Source organism: Periplaneta americana, chromosome 1, assembly GCF_040183065.1.
Source record: "Periplaneta americana isolate PAMFEO1 chromosome 1, P.americana_PAMFEO1_priV1, whole genome shotgun sequence".
In the NCBI taxonomy this organism is placed as follows: Eukaryota; Metazoa; Arthropoda; class Insecta; order Blattodea; family Blattidae; genus Periplaneta; species Periplaneta americana.
The window spans coordinates 212,992,909-213,017,271 of record NC_091117.1 but is presented as its reverse complement, the minus strand read 5'-3'; the positions used below and the strand labels follow the sequence as shown (position 1 = coordinate 213,017,271).

General features: G+C 35.3%; 1 protein-coding gene across 3 annotated transcripts in view; it reads right to left on the bottom strand.

The window, feature by feature from the left end:
- Window positions 1-24,363, bottom strand: part of LOC138707915 (probable E3 ubiquitin-protein ligase HERC1) — a 178,360-nt gene that overhangs the window by 121,775 nt on the left and 32,222 nt on the right. For all 3 annotated transcript variants that reach the window (XM_069837981.1, XM_069837962.1, XM_069837972.1), the window contains exons 12-22: window positions 20,713-20,863; window positions 20,257-20,424; window positions 16,858-17,013; window positions 15,814-15,937; window positions 14,100-14,285; window positions 13,277-13,486; window positions 9,881-10,406; window positions 7,223-7,419; window positions 4,357-4,555; window positions 2,545-2,728; window positions 829-948 (exon numbers count right to left, since the gene is read on the bottom strand). In XM_069837981.1, coding sequence (XP_069694082.1) covers window positions 829-948; window positions 2,545-2,728; window positions 4,357-4,555; window positions 7,223-7,419; window positions 9,881-10,406; window positions 13,277-13,486; window positions 14,100-14,285; window positions 15,814-15,937; window positions 16,858-17,013; window positions 20,257-20,424; window positions 20,713-20,863 — 2,221 coding nt within the window. The remainder of the gene's footprint in view (window positions 1-828; window positions 949-2,544; window positions 2,729-4,356; window positions 4,556-7,222; window positions 7,420-9,880; window positions 10,407-13,276; window positions 13,487-14,099; window positions 14,286-15,813; window positions 15,938-16,857; window positions 17,014-20,256; window positions 20,425-20,712; window positions 20,864-24,363) is intronic.

Sequence of the window (24,363 nt, the reverse complement as noted above, 5' to 3'; positions counted from 1 at the left end):
TTTTGCAACATGACTGATTACATACCTGCTGTACGTATTTCTATCTCTAACTTTATACCCATGCACAGTCACTATAATCTTTTCGCTGTAAGAAAGATCCTAATATAAACAATAGCACGTGACTGAAGTGAGGCTTCATTGGCCGCTGTTTGGCGCCATAGATTCTCAGTACATGTTCCCGCCCACTATTGTACATTCTGTTTCATGTTAAACATTTCCCGTTACTCATCAAGTAGGTCTAACCTCACTACTATGCATCCGTTAGCTTAGGAAACATTTACTTTATAATTACCGTCATTAAAACTCATTTAACTTATTATATATATATTTAAGACTGTTTTTCTCCGCTTTTAAGAAGGTTTCTACTCTTATGTTTAATAAACACACACATCGAGGATGCAGAAGCAATACTTCAGTATATACCACGTGCTTACAACGTGAACAACTATGAGCCCAAGTGATGCCAGCTTGTTACAAGAACAGACTACCTCGGTATTACTGTTTGTATTCATCCGCGTTAATAGTACATAACAAAATATAAAAGTAGCTTTTCTTTTACATATCGTTTTACATATGAGTGAAGTTATATGTTTCATTGTATTTAACAACTAGAATTCAATTTTTTATTTTCATATAATACACGATGATTGTTTTAAATACGGACTATATTTTCCTGCGTCGTGTGCGTGTTTCGACTGTGAGCCAATCACAGGTATGACAGCCACGTGCTTGTGTTTACATAAGGATTTTTCTTACAGCGAAACAGTATATGTACTAAGTCTTCTCCTGAATTGAATGCACTATAGAATATAGATAAGAAAAGCTTACACAATTCAACAGCATTGTACTGCAGACAGGTTTCTCTTCTGAATCCTTTTCTGATTTATTGGCACACTTTTCAGATGTTGATAGCAATTCCAAAATCTGATTGAGAGCTGATAACCTATGCTGTAATAAATGTATAAAGGTAATTTTAACATAATTGTAATTATAATAAGGCCCAAATATTTATCAAAAAACAAATACTGATCTACACAATTAAATATTTTTAAAAATCTGCTAAATATGCTCCATAAACACCCAATTACAATATGACAAACAATAGAAGTTTAATAAGATAGACATCATTCAAAAATTATTTTCTATTATTTAGTGTAGATTATGTAGTATATTTTAGTAAAATGTTCATGTCTTCAGTGACAAAAAAGTTATAGTGAAAATATTCTTTCTATATCGCAAAAGTTATTGGTATCCATATATTACAGAAATAAAAGTTGCCAAATTTATGTAAGTGTTAGATCTAAAATCATTGCAATTTTCTTCCAGTACCCATTATTGTAAAGCGGAATGTTATTTTACCAATGAAGCAGATTTAATTCTAAGGAATGGATATCAGTGAAAGCATTATTTTCTTTCCTATGCAAAATTTTTCCACAAAATACGCAATTATATGCTGCCGTTGTTGGTTCAATGCCTAGGCACTTGACAGTGAAGTCACTCGCCATTTTGCATTCCAGTATTTTTTTGTATGATGTTATTTTCTTGTAGCAATGCTGTGCATTTTATGAAGTGCTCCATATTCATTTCTTCATTAGCATCACACAATACACAGTCGGATGTATGGGAAATTCCCTTTTCTGCGCAAGTTACTTGCCAAACAATCCTGACCTGTTATCAACCTGAACATCACAATAGCAGATTTTCGTGGCCCTTGGGGGATTATCTCGGGGTTAGTCAATAAAATTGATCTTTCACCCCATCCCAATTTTATTGCTTCGGGGCAGATCTGAATTTACCTTTGATTAGTTGTTTTCCAGAATAAAATGAAAGTCCATTAATATTTCAGTACTCATTTTAGCCAAAAAGTCCACGGTTTCATTTCTCTTTATATCACAATGGGAAAGAATCCACTGTAAATTTATTTCTTTTTGTAGTTTATTTAGGTACTAACACATAATTTCCTTACAATCCCGAATTTTAGCCCCTTTTGTACAGGGTTGTGAAATTATAGCTTGTATGTCTCCTTAAATCTGACAATATGACAACATTTTGGAATTTTTTTTTTAGTTTGTTATTTAACGACGCTGAAGCCGAGGATTCCCCATAGGTTATCTGGCATTCACCTTACGGTTGGGGAAAACCTCGGAAAAAACCCAACCAGGTAATCAGCCCAAGCGGGGATTGAACCCGCGCCCCAGCGCAACTTCAGACCGGCAGGCAAGCGCCTTAACCGAAAGAGCCACGCCGGTGGCATTTTGGAATTAATTTAAACTATATACTACGAGGTTTTGCAAAAATATATATAAATAGTACTTTTTCATAAAAATGTGTTGTATATTCTCCTACAAAATGGAGAAATGTACAAACAGATGCATGTAAAATCGCAGACAAGACATAATTGTTGAATATCAGTTTTTGCATATGTTACAGAATGTTATATATAAGCAATGTATAGTTTGAGTCCTATTAATAAATAATAAGTTAAGATAAGTTAATGAATGGCCGGTATGACCAGATAAGTGCAAGCTTACACAGGATTTGTACCTCGGCTCGCATATGCTGATGAGTCATGGCAGCACAGAGTCTTGCTGGGTCACTATTCCAGCCATTCTCAGCTTCTCCTCCACAAAGCAAGATTTGTCTCTCTCCTGGTTCAGCACATACAAAGAGTAGAATTGAACTGCACAAACGACGCAAGGAGACAAAGCCATGGCCTTCATCAAGTAACCTATTTTCGAGTAGAAAAACACAACAAAACAAAAACAATATTTCAAAACTAATTATGATTATAAAGTTAAATAGAGACATTTACTTACAACATAGCATCATCAATGTTCATGCTTGTCATGCTTGTCACTGGCGCTTTTATAGTTTGTTTGAAACCTGCTTATATGATTTTTCATTTTAAATTTTATTGTGAGCTATTCTGTGTCACAAGGTAAACCCAAAATACTGGGTCACACTAAGTTAAATACAAAAAATTAAGAATTATACTGTTAAAAATTGTATATAAAAATAGTTGTTGCGCCATCTTAAATTAATTTTCACTGCAATAAAATTAATGTATTTAAATACTATTATAGTCACAATCATGCCATGGTATGAAAGAAAAATTTCACAACCTCGAGCGGGAATCGAACCTGCGACTTCCTGTACTCCGGTCAGGCGCTCTACCACTGAGCTATCGAGTTCGTCTCACGCCAAAGGCTTGGAATTATCCTTCCATACTGGTGACTATGTTATAGAGTACTGTCCATAGCGTCTGATCTTAGTCAGCACTGCTTATGGGTTGAAAGAAACTTTACAAATGTAATCTTCATCTTACGATGTTTGGTGACGTATACACGTCCGTTGATGTGACATATTAATGAATTTAAATACTATTATAGTCACAATCATGCCTAGGTATGAAAGAAAAATTTCACAACCTCGAGCGGGAATCGAACCTGCGACTTCCTGTTCTCCGGTCAGGCGCTCTACCACTGAGCTATCGAGTTCGTCTCACGCCAAAGGCTTGGAATTATCCTTCCATACTGGCGACTCTGTTATAGAGTACTGTCCATAGCATCTGATCTTAGTCAGCACTGCTTATGGGTTGAAAGAAACTTTACAAATGTAATCTTCATCTTACGATGTTTGGTGACGTATACACGTCCGTTGATGTGACATATTAATGAATTTAAATACTATTATAGTCACAATCATGCCATGGTATGAAAGAAAAATTTCACAACCTCGAGCGGGAATCGAACCTGCGACTTCCTGTTCTCCGGTCAGGCGCTCTGCCACTGAGCTATCGAGTTCGTCTCACGCCAAAGGCTTGGAATTATCCTTTCATACTGGCGACTCTGTTATAGAGTACTGTCCATAGCCCGCTCGAGGTTGTGAAATTTTTCTTTCATACCATGGCATGATTGTGACTATAATAGTATTTAAATTCATTAATATGTCACATCAACGGACGTATATACGTCACCAAACATCGTAAGATGAAGATTAAAATTAATGTGCTTTAATAGTTCATTAATTAATAATTTTACTATTAAAAATTTTATATAAGAATAGCTGTTGTACCACCAATCTACCAATTACAGTTACATGATGAAATTCTTTAATAATGCATTATAGAAATGTTTTCAACTAAAGCAGATCAACCACATTTTTCTTAAATATGTACAGACCAGACACACAGCAATGAGCATGCGCAGTATGTTATAACTGTAACTTGGACAATTCAGGTGGCCCAAATTTTGTTTCTGGGCCTGTACATCGAAGAAAATGCTTCTGATTTTTTTTTTCTATATGATAATAAAATTAATAGATTTTTATATACGGTACAGGTTTCAACAGACCTACCTATAGCAGTCATCAGTCTTAACAGGAATTTTATCTATCTCATCATCTGACCCTTGCTCATCTTCGTGCCATGGTTTATCAGGTCCTTTCACAGCTGCCAGAAGAAAAATGCAGCGATACAAAACTATATGGCACAGTTCCTCATAGTTGTCAGATCCTGTTCCCTGTGATATTCCTCCACCTTCACTCTGCGTTTCATCTACAAGAGAAATATAATTATTAACTTTATCACAACAAAAGAACACTATTCACAGAGAGATATATGTAACATTGCATTTTTAAAAATGAACTTCTACTTATAACAAACGAAGAAATATTCCATAAAGAGACATACTTACTAAGCTGAATTGCAATTTAGGTGAGGCAATAAGAGTCAATATAGTCGTGTTGGTTGTCTTGTGACTACAATGCTTAGAACTGCATTCGAATAGAAGAAGTAGATTGGATGTTTTCCATTACAGGCAATACAAATGGAAAGCACAATTTTTCGAAGATTTGCTTTACTATCGTCTTCAAGTGAACATAAGTTGGAGGAAGAAAGAGTTCCTACTCATTGGGGTCGTTGCAAACAGCTATTCTGCTTGACTGGCCAACAATGTAGCTGTTTGTAAAGTCCCCAAATAGCAGGAATATCTTTTCACCCATATAGAGAGATCTGTTAGACAAGATAATACGAACTGTTCTCATTTTGCCAATTTTTTGCACCATTCCTTTATACTTCTTCTCATCAACCCCTCCCCCCACAAAAAAAGACACTTTTGAATAGCATATAACGCAAATTTTTATAATGCAAAAAAAAAAAAAGTGCTTAAAGTATTTAAATAAATTCCAGCAATACTTGGTACCGTATCTTAACAAACAATGTATTTTTAAGTAATATTTTGTTTTTCTGATGGCACATTTTGTTCCACCATTTTGTCAACAAATGAATGCTGCCATTTTTCTGCCCCAAAACAAACTGCTTACTGAGTGATGGTGTGCCCACAGAAAAAAAAAAAACAAAAACTTAGAATTCTGCTTGAAAATTAGAAGCCTAGCTAAACTCTGTTCAGTGAAAGAATAGAGTGATGTAAAACAAACCACAGTCATGGTAACTAGTTAGAAAACGTGTAATGCATTCAAAAGCCAATCATGTATGTGTTTACATCACTTCATTCTTTCATTCATCCAAAACTTTTGCATATTAGTGTATTAATTCTATACTGTGCGATCAATTCAAATCTTTCCACCTTGAATCATTTTAGATGTGCAGGGAACACGACTATGAAGAAAAACATGTTGATTTAGTTTTCGAGGGGGAAGTTCAAAACCACTATTCATTGAATTTTTTGTTCCACCCCTTCACCCCCACCCATTCCCACTTCTGAATTTCAAATTGCAACCCAGATCTTCAAATAAATCATTTTAAATGGAATGATAAAGCCTATCTAAAATAAATAAAGAATTCAGTTCATTCATTTTTGAGATCTAGAGCCAGAAACACATCATTTAATGAATTAAAGTTTAGGTGAGATTAGACTGCATTATGACATGTGCATTAGAAAACAAATCTGTTGTTTGTCTGATATGACTGGAGTTCCTGTTGCTGTGGAATTGTCTGGCGAGTTTTTTCTTATGTGTTAAGTTTATTTATACATACTTTAACATCTTAGATAAAATCGCGAGTGTAGGATCTTTGGGTATTTATCAGCAGTCCGTGAACTATTGTTGTGCTTCTATTTCTATTGTCATTTGTTATAAATGGTTTGTATTCAATTTTAGCTCCTCTAATCATATTATTTTAACAAAAAAATAAAAAAAAACACACATACAATACAAAAATGGCACTGTAACAAGCGAACTAAAATTCAAACTCCATAGCCAGTGTTCCAACAATCAAGCAGAACAAATCGCGATATTAAAAATACTGGAAAAAATAGAAGAAATTTAGAACGAAGACAATGACAAATCTGTTGCGTTATGTACGGATAGTAAAATTACTTTAGATTTATTGAAAAACAACTACAAAAGAAATAGATTAATAGAACTTATTAAAACAAAAATAATTAATTTGGCACGTTTGAATTGGAAATTACACTTCAGCTGGATTAAAGGACATCCAGGAATAGAGGGGAATGAAATAGCAGATAGACTTGCAAAGTAAGCAGCAGCAGAAGACCGGGAAATCGTTTACAACAGAGTACCGAACGAGGTTATTATAACACAGGAAAAAGAAAAAGGAATCGAAATGTGACAGCAGCAATGGACAGACTCAAGGAATGGAGCAATAAGTAAGGCTTACTTCCCATCAGTGGAGAATAGACTACGACAGAAAATTCCCTTCTTCCCAGAATTCACAGCAATAGTAACTGGCCATGGAAAGCTGAGGGCATATCTTCACAGATTTAGACTTTCAAACAACCCGATATGTCCATGTGGAGAAGAAGAACAAACTGCAGATCACGTCGTATACCAATGCAAAAGATTATATAAAGAAAGAAAGGAAATGATTAAAAGAATAAGAAACATTGGCGGAGATTGGCCTACAACCCATGACAAACTAGTTAGCAAGTATTTTCAAATATTCGCCCGTTTCATCAGCTTGATAAACTTCAATGATCTACAATAATATGCCAATTAATCATGACAGATTTCAATTAAAATATTATATTATATTATAATATATTATACTACTGAAACTACAAAGCATGTAGTATTACTATGTAATGGGGCATGCAGTTAATAAAAATAAAAATAAAAGCGCACGCACGCACGCACACACACACACACACACAAAATTTAATGTGTCAGAATGCTCAAAGTTGTGTAATACAATGTTCAAACATTACGTTTCCATGTTACGTGACTCCACCAGCTATAACTTTACCTGCATCTTCAGCCTGCTCATCTCTACCAGCTTCCTCATCCCTCTCTTGGCTTCGACTCCGACTACTATGCATGAGAACAGCATCACTTGCATCCTCATCTGGAGATGTTTCTTGATGGCTTCTTGTAGAGAGAACTTTACGACGCAGTTGGAATACCATAAAATATATTTCCCAAATAGCAGGATGAACAGTATTTCTGAAATAATATCACGATTTATTTCATGTTTAATTATAACAAATCCTCTACAGCAGTTGTATTCAATCTTTTTTGCTAGAGTACCCCCAAAATATATTTGTGTCCCAAACTGCATTGCAATTATATAAGAATTAACAAAAGACTGTGATTGATGTTGTACTAAAAATAAATTATTATTAGTATTATTATTATTTTTTTTAGGAAAGATCAACTTTCTTCTAGAAGCGGAACAGCCCAGGATTTATTTAATGTTTAATAATTATAACAAATCCTCTACAGCAGTGGTATTCAATCTTTTTTGCTAGAGTACCCCCAAAATATATTTGTGTCCCAAACTGCATTGCAATTATATAAGAATTAACAAAAGACTGTGATTGATGTTGTACTAAAAATAAATTATTATTAGTATTATTATTATTTTTTTTAGGAAAGATCAACTTTCTTCTAGAAGCGGAACAGCCCAGGATTTATTTAATGTTTAATAATTATAACAAATCCTCTACAGCAGTGGTATTCAATCTTTTTTGCTAGAGTACCCCCAAAATATATTTGTGTCCCAAACTGCATTGCAATTATATAAGAATTAACAAAAGACTGTGATTGATGTTGTACTAAAAATAAATTATTATTAGTATTATTATTATTTTTTTTAGGAAAGATCAACTTTCTTCTAGAAGCGTAACAGCCCAGGAGGCCTAATCCAAGACTGTTATTGATGATGATGATTATTATTTTTATTATCACTATTATTATACAGCAGTTATTGATGCAATAATAATAGTAATGATTGACGTAAAATGTTATTCAAGCAAGGGAAAACAAGAGTTGATATTGCAAAAAAAAAAATATAATATAATGCAATAATAGGGATATCCTGAACTAGCACCAACAGATAGCGCGCGTGTACTTTGAGGGATGCGCTTTGAGTGTGCATTTGTTTTCCGGTATATAAACATTGAGGATTACGTAGTGTATTAGTACATTAAATACTCTTAAAAACAACTCAAAATGACAAATTTTTGTTGTGTTCCTATATGTAAAAACCAGGGAAAGCCTTTTGTCTTCATTCAGGTCCCGAAATATTCTGAATATATGCTTTGAGCCTTAAAAATTTAACTAATGAAATTGCGCCCCGAAAGTGTTAGCTATTAAACAAAAATAACTACTTCAAGTAAGGAATTAATGGCTACATTTTCATTTTAGAAGAGGGAAAAGTAAATTAATAAAAACATATCCAACCTCGACAGCAAGCTATATTAGCTTTGATTATATTCAGTACTTGTAGGAATCTCCGATGTTTACGTCTGCAGTAAACTCTTGATTAACTGGGATGTTTATTATCCAGGACAATTCTTAGTGCAATCCATTTCGTGAATAATGTTCTTAATGTGCTGTAGACTAATTTTATTAAAACCATGTTTTTACTTCAAATTTTCAAAACCATCCTACATAGTAGCCTATTTAAAACTGCATGTCTTTAACCTACAAAACACAGGAATAATCGTAATACTACTGCGATCATATTATATCACCTTATCAAACATTGCATTTAATCTTTCTGCAACGAGAGGAAAAAATTACGAGGAATTCAATCTCGATAGTCCCTTCCCTATTAAAAAAACAAATTGGTGGCTGCATATCCTGTTCTTAGCGTACGGTACTTACAATACTAATGATTAAAGAGATAATATTTACTTTCGACAAAGTTCCTATTTTATTTATTATTTTTATGTGCACCTCGTTCCCAAAGTTCTCGTTTAGGTTCATGAATATTTAATTTACTCGTATCTATATTCTGCATACTGCAGATTTCCCCATCCATCTCTTAAGGGGAATCTCTCAGTATTATACAAGTTTACGCTATTATTTATTGTAAATTAAATTAAATTATGAGGCAAGAAAATATTGAATTATATTAAATTTTACTATGTTATACAAAATAATTATAAATAAAATTTTGACATGCAGATAAAAACAACAAGAGGGAGAACGTAATCAACTGTAGCATACAACATAATATAGCCCTACAATATGTTGTGCCGCATGGAACGCTCCTGCCACCTAACGGTAAAACTTCGCATAAGATATCCCTATTATCAACAAGTATAATAAAATAAATATGTCAGCATTTTTACATACGTAATCAGTAGGATGCATACCCTCTGAGACAACCCCATGTACCCCTGGATATGACATACCTCAAGAACTGTAAAAATTTAACAGCTACAGATATCTGTCATTATGATACTGAGAAGTAAGAAGGCAAATGGAAAAACTCCAATATACCGAGCATTAGCAACCAACCAACCATATATGAAAAACTTTCGAAACTCTAAAATCGTTGTTAAAGAAGATACATTCAACTTGGATCATAAATGGATAAAATGCAAGACGTGGAATGTCAACTCTGGCTAATATCACTATAATCTATAAGTGAAGAACAGAAAGCAAACAAACATACTTGATGTCGCATGCTGGAAGAAGGCCAGTGTGTTTGAGCAGTGCAGCTAACACTACTCTTGTCACGCACTCCAGAAGCGGTTCGTCTTCAACTTCACAAGTGTCCCAATCCTGCGACTGGGCATGCTCCATCAAGTCTTTATAGAAGCAGAAATGCTTGTGTGCCTCCTCTGCCAATGACTGACTGTCAACATTGCATGCCAGCGACTGCCCCTGGTAACCAGGTTCCTGACCGTTGCTCCGCACAGTCTCAACTTCTTCCCTTCCACCAGTATCTTCTTTAAAATCAGAAGTTCGCTTGATATCAGTAGATTCTTGTGTCAACGCAACTCCTTTCTGATGTGAATTTTGTCTTCTTTCTTGTTCTACACAATGTACGGCTTCCCAGAAGTGAGAAGGCAATAAAGCGACACTGAGGTAAAATCTTATGTCAGGCATTTCAATCTTAGAAATTATACTTTCCATGTGACGGTAACTATCTCCACTGCTGATTTGGGCTGCAAATGTCAGTTCTCTAACAACTGGAACTAGACCAAATATAAAAATTAACTTTGCAGTGTAGGCTTTCACGGCCGGAGTCTATAGATGTAGATTCATTTTCCAGGCTGAGAGGCTGTGGTCTATTGGTAGGTTTTATACCAGACGTTTCGTCTGGTATAAAACCTACCAATAGACCACGGCCTCTCAGCCCGGAAAATGAATCTACATAAAAATTAACTGGCTTATATGCCTTTAAAAGTAAGAATATTTATTAGTACATGAATATAACATTTCTATTTGAATGCAAGTTTCTGTAGAAAACAAATGAAAGGTACAGGAACAGAATGAACTTTGTCCACTTTAACAAATTTTTCAAGAAAGCAATTTAAAGTCTGTCTTTATCATATATTTTCCTTGTATGCCCAACCTAAAATCTGTCATAGCACTTAAACTGTTCACATTATCACAGTGTTTCATTCATAGGATTAAACTACATTGGGAAACAGCTGCTAATGGCTTCATTGCCAAATGCAAGGCACTAGACAACATTGGGAAACAGATGGTTTTGTCTCTTAATTAACAGTGCACAAAATGCCAAATTTAAAAATATACGAGGCCTGTCTAAAAAGTATCCGACCTTTAGCCAGAAAAAATATTTCAAATACCTGACGGGGTTGGGACCCTAAGCCCCTTCAAAGTAGGCCCCTTGTGCTTGCACACACTTAGCCCACCGATCCTTCCACTGCCGGAAACACCTCTGGAAGTCTTCTTTTGGAATGGTGTTCAGCTCCGTCGTCGTGTTCCGCATTATCTCTTCTCTACTCTCAAAACAGGATCCTTTCAGTGGTGTCTTCAATTTTGGAAACAACCAGAAGTCGCAAGGAGCCAGGTCTGGAGAGTAGGGAGGTTGGCGAACGGTTGTAATTCCATGTTTGGCCAAGAAAGTGTGGATCAATTGGGATGAATGTGCGGGGGCGTTGTCGTGATGCAAGTGCCAGTTGTTCACCGTCCACATGTCTGGTCTTTTGCGCCGAACTGCATCACGGAGTCGCCGGAGAACATCGTGATAGTACTCCTTTGTCACCGTTTGTCCTTCCGGTGCGTATTCGTGATGCACAATTCCACGGACATCAAAGAAAACAGTCAGCATCACCTTGATTTTGCTTCGCACCTGCCGCACTTTCTTCGGCCTTGGAGACTCTGGATGCTTCCATTGCGACGACTGTCTTTTTGTTTCTGGGTCGTACCCGTACACCCATGACTCATCTCCAGTTATCTCGGTGTTCAGAAACCCAGGATCAGTGTTGGTGGTGTCCAGAAGGTCCTGTGCAATGTCACGACGGAGGTCTTTTTGTTCCGGGGACAACAACTTGGGCACGAATTTCGCAGCCACTCGGTTCACGTTCAAATCATCACGCAAAATTGCATGTGCAGAATCTTTACTCACTCCAACCTCTTCGGCAATCTCCCGCAAGGTCAAACGACGATCTGCCATCACCAAATTTCGCACCCTCTCAACAACAGCTGCACTCCGAGCAGTTTGGGGCCTGCCACAACGCTGCTCACTCTCCGCTGATGTGCGGCCATCTTTGAATCGGTTGAACCACTCCTTAATTTGTGTTACACCCATCGCATCTTCCCCAAACACCTGCTGAATCTTACGAATTGTTTGACTTTGAGAATCACCAAGCTTTTGACAAAATTTGATGCAGTATCTTTGCTCAATTCGTTCAGTCATCTTGCGAGAAAACTAAATCCGACAAACACTTAGAACAGCACCTTACTTGGCGACCACCAGCCAGTGACTGGCACAAGCGAATGCGGTGAAAAAATTCAAGCATGCGCATTACGGTTCCTCCTTCCACCGTGCACAGTGGCGCCGCCTTAGAATCACTACTTTGCGTGGGAAAATTTAAGGTCGGATACATTTTAGACAGGCCTCGTAAATGAATTTCACGTAAAAAAGAAGTCACATCACCTATATTACGTAGATGTATCTGCTAAATATAGTAAAACTTCATTTATACGTTTTTATTGGAGTCTGAAGAAAAAACGCATAACTGAAACGACATTTAATAAAATATGAAACAGCATTTGAAGACTATATGGGGAGAACAACTTAAATGAATTTAGTAAAATTTTCACAAGAGATATTTATAACTTCACTGTTAAGCTATCTTTGAGTCTATAATACAGTATTCAAATGTAAACACATATTCTTGGAGAATGTAAGAAAATCTTAGCTGCTTAGAGCTAAAGCTGGTTGATATATTACATTTCAAACTCCAATAGAGAAAATTTTACGACACAACCTGCACTGTTCTTTCAGTGTAATCTTCATTTAATAACATGTGATTATTTTACAAGAAATCAGTTATTTTGGACTTTTTGCTCCTAACAAATAAATCACGCCCACAAATTGTGGTAACTGTTCCAAAATTTATTCAGTTACATCATAATGTGTTACAAAATATTTCACTGTTTATAAAACAATAATAGCATCATTAAATGACAGAAAATTGGTCGAAACATACATGGCCAGCTTCGAATTTTCACTTTTTTTCGAAGTGGACTGCATCTTAGGATTGAACTCGTACTTTATTTTCGCGGCTTTTTTTTTTTACGGCAAGCCTAATTATGAGCAAAATTGTTTGCAATGTATAAATGACGTTTCATATCTCCAAAGGTTTCAAATATGATCGTATTACTACGTCTAAAAACACGAAGAAATGAAAAACATATATTCGGAATAAATTAGCATGGAAATTATAGGAATTTTGCTAAGATCTCAAGCAATCCAGTGTGTAAAACGTGTAACTGAAGTTTTACTGTAACTACATACATCGGTAAACAATCTCCTTGCTGAGCTTTATGTTCCAAATCAAATACCAATTATTTTGTTCAGCTATTGCATTACCTGGATCACTGACATGTTTCTCCAAACCATGTGAAAACAAAGTGCTGCTTAACCAATTCCTCGTTTCTCTCTCTTCTTCTGACAGAGGAGCCCCAATCAGCATCCCACCAAGACATTTTCCAACCAATAAACTGCATGTCCTCTCTAAATCCACTAACCACAGCCAAGAATGCTCCACTACCAAGTCAGTCGGAGTAGGTGTATTTGCTTCTAAAGTCGACAAACAGTGAAACAATAATTCATCAGTTAGAAGTACATCTCTACAAAATCACAATTAAAGATAAAACCATCTACAATTATCCTGACATCAAAAATGAAAATAGATTATTATCCACACTATCTAGTTACCAAATCTTAAGAGAATGCACTCTATTGGAATGTAAGGCAAACATGATATAATCTAAAGCCAATGGGATAAAAAGCGTGTTTTGCGGTTTTATTAGCTCCTAGGTTCAAAAAATCATTCAGTAGCCTTATTAAAACTCAAAAGAATAGTTTTCAAGCCACAGCTTTCTGTTATGATAAAGAGCCCCTTCAACAGTCTAAAAAAAAATCTCTCTCTCTCTCTCCCCCCTTCCCATTCCCCTCTCCCTCTCTCTCTCAATGATATATAAATATAGCTAAGACAAAGATATAATTAAAACTATTAACAAATATAAATAATATAACAAGAAAATCACAAAAAATATGTAAAAGACGTTACTACAACACACTTTTCTTAGTCACTTTCACATGCATGCTTTCTATATATGCGAATTTTATGTTCTTAATTTTCTTCACATATGAGAAATACCGAGCATTAACAGATACAAAAATTACTTGCCTGATGATGAATTGCTCTCTTGCTCAAAATGCACACTCTCTGGCAAAAGTCTGTTAAGACAATCCAAAGGTGCCAAGATGCCCAATAAGTGGAATAGAAGAGACTGGACACATGAGACAGGAAGAAGCAGAAGTGAATGCAGTATTTTTGACAACATGGCTCCTGCCAAAGACTGATGTAAGATTCCTGCAGAACAAAATTTATTATCTGTCAGTGACTGATCTTTATTAGAAGCACATCACACATTTTGGAAGGTATTTGTGATATAAAATGTTTACTTTTGAAATATATTAACACATTCACTGCCGGGCATTTAAAGGGCTAGCCTCTTAACCGAACCAGGGGTTTTAAACATGACATAAGATTTGCAGTGGTGTTAAATCGACTATGGTCGACGCTGGAAATTTTACATAAGTCGACTTTGGCCGTGAATGTGTTAACATGGCAACTAATCGTCATTATTGTAAGATATATATTAGAACAATATTCGACACACTCTCACACTGTGAACCACTCTATGTGGTAAGCATGATGCAGGGCCTCCGTGGAGATGCCTTACGACAAGGACAAAAAGACATTGAAAGGAGAGAAATCTCTGCTCAAGCCAGAAATCGAACCACAATACTGGTTGGTTGGAAAACACACAGAATATCCATAGAGCCATAGTGGTGTAAATTTATTATCATTAAAGAGCATCTAGCGAAATAGGAAAGAAAAATTAGTTACCGGTACTTTTTAGTTACCACAACTTAATAATTACTCATAAGCATCATGAAAACATCAATCACATTACAGTCATATTACGAACTGTCATCAGACTTGTTTCTTAAGTTCCCTGATCTTCATTTCAATGGATGCACACCCAACTTCTCTCCCAGCCTTCCAGGCTGTATTAGACTTGCATATGTAATCACTGACTACAGACCACTGCAGTTCAGGCAGCGGTGCCAAGATTAAATAAATGAAGCAGAAATATATGCGTAATTTTGTTATCCATAATCATTGGAGTCTTTGAAATTTGATACATTTCACTACCTTCGTTTGCTTAAATTCGTTGCTTTTTGGTTACTTTCGAAATCAATAGACACCTAGTAGTATTATTATTATTATTATTATTACATCATCACCATTATTATTATTATTATTATTATTACATCATCATCATGATTATTATTATTACCAGTCTCAACAATAGTACACAGGACTTCGGATTTCACCCAAAAGAGTAATTCGCAGTATGACCAGAGATGTTAAAGCGAGTATAAAAAATAGTAAATATATATATATATATATATATATTACATTTCCAGGTAACATAATATTCAGAATAAAATCACATATAAATGTTATATAAAATCTACAGTCAACAATAGATGAAATAAGCATGCAAAAGTTACAAAAATCATTAACAATTAAACATTTTCGTATGTAATAATGAAATGATCACAAGTAATGACAACGTAAAAATAAAATATCTTTGCATTATAATGTATGGCATTTCAGCAGGGGATTTAAAATATGTACACTAAAATGAGGTCTATTATATTGAGACAATACTGTAAAATACAAGCCAATCTACATTCAAGGGACAGACATGCATTTCGTAGGGAAAGAAAATGATTTATTTTAAAAAGAATAACATTGTTTTAGATTACAATTTCAACCTGTAAACATCAAAGTTTTATACTTTTTTTTTTTTTTTTTTTAAACTTACCATAGAGTTGACTGAGGCAGTTTGGAAAATTTTGTACAATATGAGCCGCCTTTCTCAATATATCACAAGTCAGAGGCAGCAAAATGCTAAGATGATTCTGTAGTAATGTAATACTTAGTGATAACTGAAACAGAAAATATAACAGTGCTGTATGTGAGTAAAGCATTTTTTGAAACTAATCAGTTCAAATTATTTTTCAATAATGATACTCAAATGCAAAATGAATACCTATTAATTACATTCCATCTTAACATTTGAGAAATATTTATGAAATATTAATCTGAGATTCAAATACAGCATTTTACATGCCTATAAATCAACTTAAAAAAAAAAAAAAGACATGCTTCTTTAACCCTCGCACTTTCTTACGTAAAGACAGTAAACACTATTACAAACCATATATTGCAGAAGTCGAAAGTTTAATTGTGTACATTACGGCATTTCAACTCAGTCCAATCAACAGCAACACAAATATAACAAAAATTGGGGTAATGAAGAAGATTTACTTTCTCATTATACATTTAAAATGTTAACATGTTTCACATTTCAGTTCTTCATCATTTTATCAATGATATTCTCATTTGTAGTTTAGTTTCTTGAACTATCATTTACAAGACATACAAAAATATAATTATTTACTGTCCACCCTGATAAAAAGATACATAACTTTTATTATCTGCATTACTGGCAAAAAAAAAATTGCTTTTAATTTCAAAAAGGTTCTCAGAGATATTGTGGCACCCTTTAGCTGCCATGCATGTGTTCCTTCTGACTGCACTTCGATCATTTTATTGAAAAGATGTATGAGGAACTAACTAGTCATAGAGGGCTCTGCATTTACAGTTTTATGTGATTTATTAATGAAGAAAAACGTTAGTTGGTGACAAAGCTTTACAAAAGCCTGAAAGCAGTATCATGGCTGTAAACTGATGAATTCTGAACAAAAAATATTTTCAACTTCACATTATTCTCTCTTTATGCCCGGTATAATGAAAATGTAAAGATTATTACACCATTGGTAAACATACTTAAACTTGGGCTCACCATAGGAGAGTCATATGTATTAATGCTGCAATATGCCAACAGATGTGTCTGTAATGATGACAGCAAGTTGTGTAAATGGGTTACTTGGTTAGACGACTCAGCCAGTTCAGCCTGTCCTTTATCAAGATTCTTCTCCAACTCATTTAAACATTCCTCCTGAAACATGATTAAATGACATTTGAAATCCCGTACTATAAGTTCAATGTATTAAGAAGGACCTGATTGTCAGATGTGGAATAAATATCATGCCAGAAGAGTGTATCAACAAAACTGCAATTTTACAGAAGAGCCATAAAAAGATGGAATGTTTTTTTCTTTCCCTGCCTACAAAACAAGATACTTTCTTTGATTCTTTCTCTTGTTTATTGTAATTCCCAAATGATTATTTTCAAACATAAAAGGGCATAGTGGTTATCGAGAAGAACCACCGTTTTATTTCTTTCTAAATTTTATGGCATAGATATTCCACCAAGGAACTATCTCTTGAATATACATAGAGGTGCCATCTCTGTTTTGAAATTGTGTGCAGTTAAAATGTTGAAAAAAATTGATTGAAGCTTCGGTATGATAGATGATATTGTGATGGCCACGTGAGGTTCGATCTCACGATCGACGGAGGAAGGGCAGAGGGGGTGTATTACGGCAACGCGGCGAGGGGAGGTTGCACGCGCATCTGCTACTGCCAAGGGAGGAAGGAAGCAAACTGCTACGTGCGGAGTGAAGGGGGGGACGGACCCTCCCGAATCATCCAGAAGTCCGTCGAAGTGGAGATACCAGATAATTCGAGAGAGCTATCTCTGGACACCCGTAGAAATTTCTCGTAACTATGGTTTAGTTATAAAAGAAGAAACGCGAGTGAACTTGAGCAGTTTTTCAGTCATTCAGTCAGTCAGTCAGTCAGTCAGTCAGTCAGAGAGTAAGTCAGTGGACAGGAAGCCAGTCTTGGGTAGCAGTGAAGCCAGCTTCGAGACCAGAGCGCAACTTGAGTTGTGTCCGTAACTGTGGAGCCTGATGCCCGGAGTTCGAGTGCAGTGGACCGTAGTTGGGAGACCTGAGTTCGAAGTTCAGCGGATCGTCTCTGAAGGTCTGGGGTTCGAGATTCTGTGAACGCGAGTGACTGAGCTAGAAGAACTAGCCAAGACAAATGAGCTGTGAACTGAGAACTGACAGTTCTGTGTTGTAAATAGTGCTTTGTGAATATTAGTTAAGATTAACAGTTTATTGTTGTTCGTAATAGTCTACGTAAATTGTCATTGTCGTCTGTGGAGTGCAATAACGAATACCGTGTTGCTGTGTGGAGAGCAAATCCCATTGTTGACGAGAGCGTTTAAGGTGAATTGTAGAAAGGAATTATTGTTGCTTTAAATAAAAGTTACATTGTTTTTTAATTTGAAATTTACAATATGAAAAACATAAAAAATTAATTTGTGCTTCAAAGGGTTAACAAAGATCTCATTAATGTAAAATTTGTTAATATGTCCTTTTCGATATGTACTAACTGTTGACACCATTTGCCACAAGTAACTCATTTCATCAAGAGAGTCAGTTTCTGTCACTCTTCAATTTAATTTAATTTCAGCATAAGAATGGATAATGTGAAGCTATTTGCTTACTACTGCTTCACTAGAACGTAATTAATTGTTATAGTAAACTGTACAGCCTTTCTGTCTTTACCAAGCAGTGACAAAAAGCCACACAGATGAGATCAAGCTTCACAATACTGAATCACCAAAGAAATCATCATATAAATGATAAACTGAAATCACTATGACTGCCACCATCACCAATATCCCAATCCACAACATACTCCTGTAAGTGTTTTAAGGGACTTCCCAAGGCCTCTTGATTGGTAATTCAATTGTCAGGACAGATGTGTTCTACATATATATATAGTTGACATAATGTTGTTGCCAAAAGAGTCCGTACTAATCAATTGATGTGATATACTGACACTGATCTAAAAAAAAAAAAAAGACAACACAAATGGACATACATGTTGTTACAAATTATTTGACGATTTCAGAAGGTTATATTTTCAGCAATATTGAACATAAATATATGCTCTTACCACCATTTCAAAGTGGGAAGTTTGAAGTTTTATACTGACCTTAGATGCACTCGATGTAAGCCCCACGTGTGATACGACAGACGTCCAGGTGATGATCCCATTCTTGTCAAACCCTCTCAAGCATGTATTGTGTGATGTTCCTAATTGCTGTGTTAATGCGCCTTCTCAATTCAACCAACATCGCTGGGAAGTGAGGTATGTAAACACTATCCTTGACGAAACTCCACAGAAAGAAATCACACACTGTGAAATCCGGTGAACGGGGTGGCCAGTGCAGAAGGTGCTGTCCACATCCATTGCCATCGACCTGGTAGGTGTTGATTTAGGAAAATTGGCTAATGCCACAGGAGTTCATTTTTCAACAAGACGGAGGTACCTAAATCAACATCTACCAGGTCGATGGCGTGTCGTGCAATGGACGCAGACAGCATTTTCTGCAGATGACCACCCCGTTCACCGGATTTCACAGTGTGTGATTTCTTTCTGTGAAGTTTCATCAAGGACAATGTTTACATACCTCACTTTCCAGCGATGTTGGTCGAATTGAGAAGGCGCATTAACGCAGCAATCAGGAATGTCACACAAGACATGCTTGAGAGGGTTTGGCAAGAATGGTATTAATGCCTGGAAATTTGCTGTATTACATGTGGGGCTCACATCGAGTGCATGTAAGGTCAGTATAAAACTTCAAACATCCCACTTTCAAATGGTGGTAAGATCATGTATTTATGTTTAATATTGCTAAAATATAACCTTCTGAAATCGTCCAAAAATTTGTAACCACGGTGTACATTCCCCAAAATGACATTTTATTACTATTCCTGATCCGCAATCTGTTCATGATGATGAATATCAATAAAAAAAAATAAATATTTCCAATTTTAATCCTATTCGTTTTCGGCTCATATGGTTGGACAGAAATGAAGCATATAGAAGATACAACTTTTATATTCTCTTTTAAGCCAAATGATCAGAAAGTTTGTCCTCAAGTACACCTACACAAGGAAGTATAATTACAAATTACTTTAGTGGCATCAGATGTTAGAGAGCTTTTCTTTTGGTAATGGTTCTTGCTTGGACTTTTGTATTGAAGTATTTTACTATTGCTAGTTTGAAATCCACCAAAAGGACAGCATTTCTGTGTGTTCAGTGCAAACAGATATTATAAGATGTTTTCTGTAGTAAAAATGAATTTATTACTGATTGTTTAAAGAATTTCTAATTAGAATAATTATTTTATATAGTATGGGATGTAGAACATAGACATCTTTTCAAATTCTACAAAAATGAAAAAAGAAGTTGAAAAGCACTATGTCACTGTAGGCACAAACCGTGTGGAAGCTGAGATTCCTTAACAAAGTCTTCATCAGCACTTCAGCCAAATGTAAGTCTTGACTACCAAGATGATCTTCGGACTCTGCAGAAAAACTGTAACCGAGCAGTGAAGAAACATGGCTGTGATCTTCAAGGCTTGTCAGTATGATACCAAGCAGCATTTTCTGCAACAAAAATCAAATAGACAAAGTTCTAGTTACTAAATTTTAGAAATTAGACCAGGGTGTCTCTTATTGCTCATGACCTTTAAATTACATACTGATGATATCATACAAGACATAAAATGTTGGCAGTTTTATCGGATGTCTCTAGGTAGCACTTATTTTCTAAGGGAAGCCATAAAAAATATTTCTACCTTAAATATTCATTGCTGTCAATTGAGTTTGAGTCTAATGACGGGTTTGATAACATATTAATGACTAAGAACATGTATAAAATGCACTTGTTCTTACCTGGCCATTGGTAAGATCAGGTCCTTGTGGCAATAGTGAATGAAGCAACTCCATTCGCTCTCTCAAGGGAGGGAGCAACATTGGAGCTCCAATAGCAAGTGTTTCACTTACTACAGTTTTCACACAAGCTGGTGTCGGAATATCCACTAGTCTGCGAAATAAAGCACAGATATGTTAACTAAATTTATGAGAGAATTACAACTAACATATGTTAACACTATTAGAGCAGTAAAAAGTGAATACACAATAGAAACACAGTTTCAGTGAGAATTTGCGAACATATAAAAAAATAATATCTATATCTCCCGCTCCCCCCTAAGATATATGGATCATATGAGGAGACAATTTTTATTTTTTTTTATTTTAGTACGTTATTTTACGACGCTTTATCAACAGCTTTGGTTATTTAGCGTCTGAATGAGATGAAGGTGATAATGCTGGTGAAATGAGTCCGGGGTCCAACACCGAAAGTCACCCAGCATTTGCTCATATTGGGTTGAGGGAAAACCCCGGAAAAAACCTCAACCAGGTAACTTGTCCCAACCGGGAATCGAACCCGGGCCAGCTGGTTTCGCGGCTAGACGTGCTAACCGTTACTCCACAGGCGTGGACATGAGGAGACAAAGAGGAAAGATTGGAGAAAGCTAAATTTGCAGTGAAAGACCTGCCTTGGGCAGAACACTGAATGAAATGGATGGATGGATGGATGGATAGATGGATGGATGGATGAATGAATGAATGAATGAATGAATGAATGAATGAATGAATGAATGAATGAATGAAGCACGTATCATGAAGAAGATGCCAATGAAAATTTCATACAAAATAAACGAATTACACAATAATGCCAGGTGGCCCGGGTTCGAATCCCGGTCGGGGCATTATCACCTTCATTTCATTCAGACGCTAAATAACCTAGATGTTGATACAGCGTCGTAAAATAACCCAATAAAATAAAAAATAAAAAAACACAATAATGAGTTGATTTATTATTACTGGTCCATATTAGTCGCTAATCGAAGTTTGATGTGTGATAAGTGCGCATGGAACAATCAAGCGGGTGTGTGACAAGGATATAATAAATTCTTAAAGATATGGTAATGGTATATTAACTATATTAGTCAATGTATTGACAGAAGAGGAAACTTATGATTATTGATACAGAATACACATTTCACACTCCTGAAAAATATTCAATGAGTATTCCATTCTATTCATAGGTGAAACTAAAATGTAATGGTGTGTGTGCAAACAATCTTCACACACTAGATAAATTGAAAGACTTTTTTTTAATTAAAACACTTTTTTTTCTTCGAACATTACACGACAATATCCTGACAAATGTATCCATAAAGGAGGTCATTATATTGAGATTTCACTGAAGACAATTTCTGTATCTGAAAAATTAACCAATAACTTATCAAATAATTACTTCTTACAGTATTGAGGCCGCTACACAGCCAAAAGTTATATGCCACAAAAAAGGGACAATTACAAACTCTTTTGGAACACACAACTTCGAAACAGGTAAAAAGAAAGAAATTTGACTGAATTTAAAACAGAAAAACGAATGATTCAGCAGATGTCCAGAACTGGAGAAAATTAAATGATCAATTTAAAAAAGCTATTAATAGTGCAAAAATAAAATATTTTAATAATTTTATGTAAAAGACGAAACACAGACGTTAGGTCCTCTTTATAATGTCCACAATTTTAATGTCCATTTTATTATGTCCATTACACTATGTCCATAAATATCTGTCCTATGAAGTATATGTCCACTTTATTTTAGTCCAATTGCACAAATTTTATGTCCACATTTTTACGTCCACTACATGATTGTACAATACATTATGTCTATCTACAAATTTACTTCAATTCCCTACTCATTCTCTTCTGCCTGTTCACCTTCATACAGCTTCAGATGATAACTAGTAGCTTTGAGGTAAGTTCTGATGTGTCCTTCTTCATTGTAGTGGTTGTAATTCCGAACAATCTCTTCTACTCAACTTAAATTCTGTAGGCACTATCTTTTAATAGGGTGTCGCACATTCAAATGCTCGCCAAGCAATTGGAATATTATAATTTAATTATTCCTTTGGTTTTTCTTGATAAATTCCATGAATTTCCAGACTGACGTGTGATGTGTGACGATGTGTTTCTGAAAACGGTTGTGCCAGCCCTCGACTATGTTAGTTGTTCGTTGTTGTCCTGCCAGAACCTGATTATAAGTGTTCCATATTTCAGGTGCGAATCTAGGTGGCATTGCTCTTCTTCTTCTTCCTCGAGCAGGCATTCCTCGGATGTAAGTTCTTTCCATGTACAATGCTAAATCCATTATATCAGGCTCAATATTATCTATAAGGCTATCAAAAACAGCTTGAATATCTTCCAGTGGTACAAAAGGAATTGACTTAAATAAAAGTGGACACAACAGTCATGGACCCAAAAAAATGGACGCACATAAAATGTGGACATAAATGAAAGTGGACAAAAATATTAGAGGACATAAGTCATATGGACATGGTTTCAATGGACTTAACGTCTTGGAACCGTAAAAGACAAATTACAGAAAAGATGGCCAGAAAGCATACTGATTTGTACAATATAACATATAAAATAAAAAAAGATCACCCAAAAATGACATTTGAACACAATAATAAATGCCACACAAATGACAGTAAACTACACAATAAGTTCAATAAATACTATGCTGATAGCTATAAATGATCTACAGGCTCTAAAAGGAACAAAATACAATGCAAAATAAAACTTGAAGAATATATTATCAAATCAACAACCCACCTTAAAAATATTGGTAATATTTTAATAAAAGAATGTAACATCAAAGAACTGAACATTCCTATTAATAATAACCTACTTACTTACTGGCTTTTAAGGAACCCAGAGGTTCATTGCCGCCCTCACATAAGCCCGCCATTGGTCCCTATCCTGAACAAGATTAATCCAGTCTCTATCATCATATCCCACCTCCCTCAAATCCATTTTTATATTATCTTCCCATCTACGTCTCGGCCTCCCCAAAGGTCTTTTCCCCTCTGGCCTCCCAACTAATACTCTATATGCATTTCTGGATTCACCCATACGTGCTACATGCCCTGCCCATCTCAAACGTCTGGATTTAATGTTCCTAATTAATAATAACCTAGGATCCAGAAAATCTCCAGATCCAAACTGTATACATGATGGATTTAACATCTTGGCTACTTTCCTTTTATAATCTCTCCTGGAATGCAACAATATCTGCTGGCTGGAAAAAAAGCTATTACAATACAGTACTAATTTTTAAAACCAATAGACCAGCTGATACTTATTCCAGTTATTGACTAACCACTCACTCGAGTGATTGCCAAAATTATGGAAAAAATGATTTCATATAGATTAAATTGGCTCCTGTAATCTAAATCTATTTTGCCTTAACCACGCCAGCTTCAGAGAATTACATTTAACAAATGAGCAGATTTTAAATTTTAGTAAAGATAATTTAAACAGTAAAGAAGACATATTAGCAATATCTCTTGATTTTCAAGAAGCATATGACTATTTGAAGATATAAATTTCTGTACATGAGAAATTAGAAACTTTAGATGTTCAAGGCAAAATATTACGCTGGATCAGTGAATTCATTAT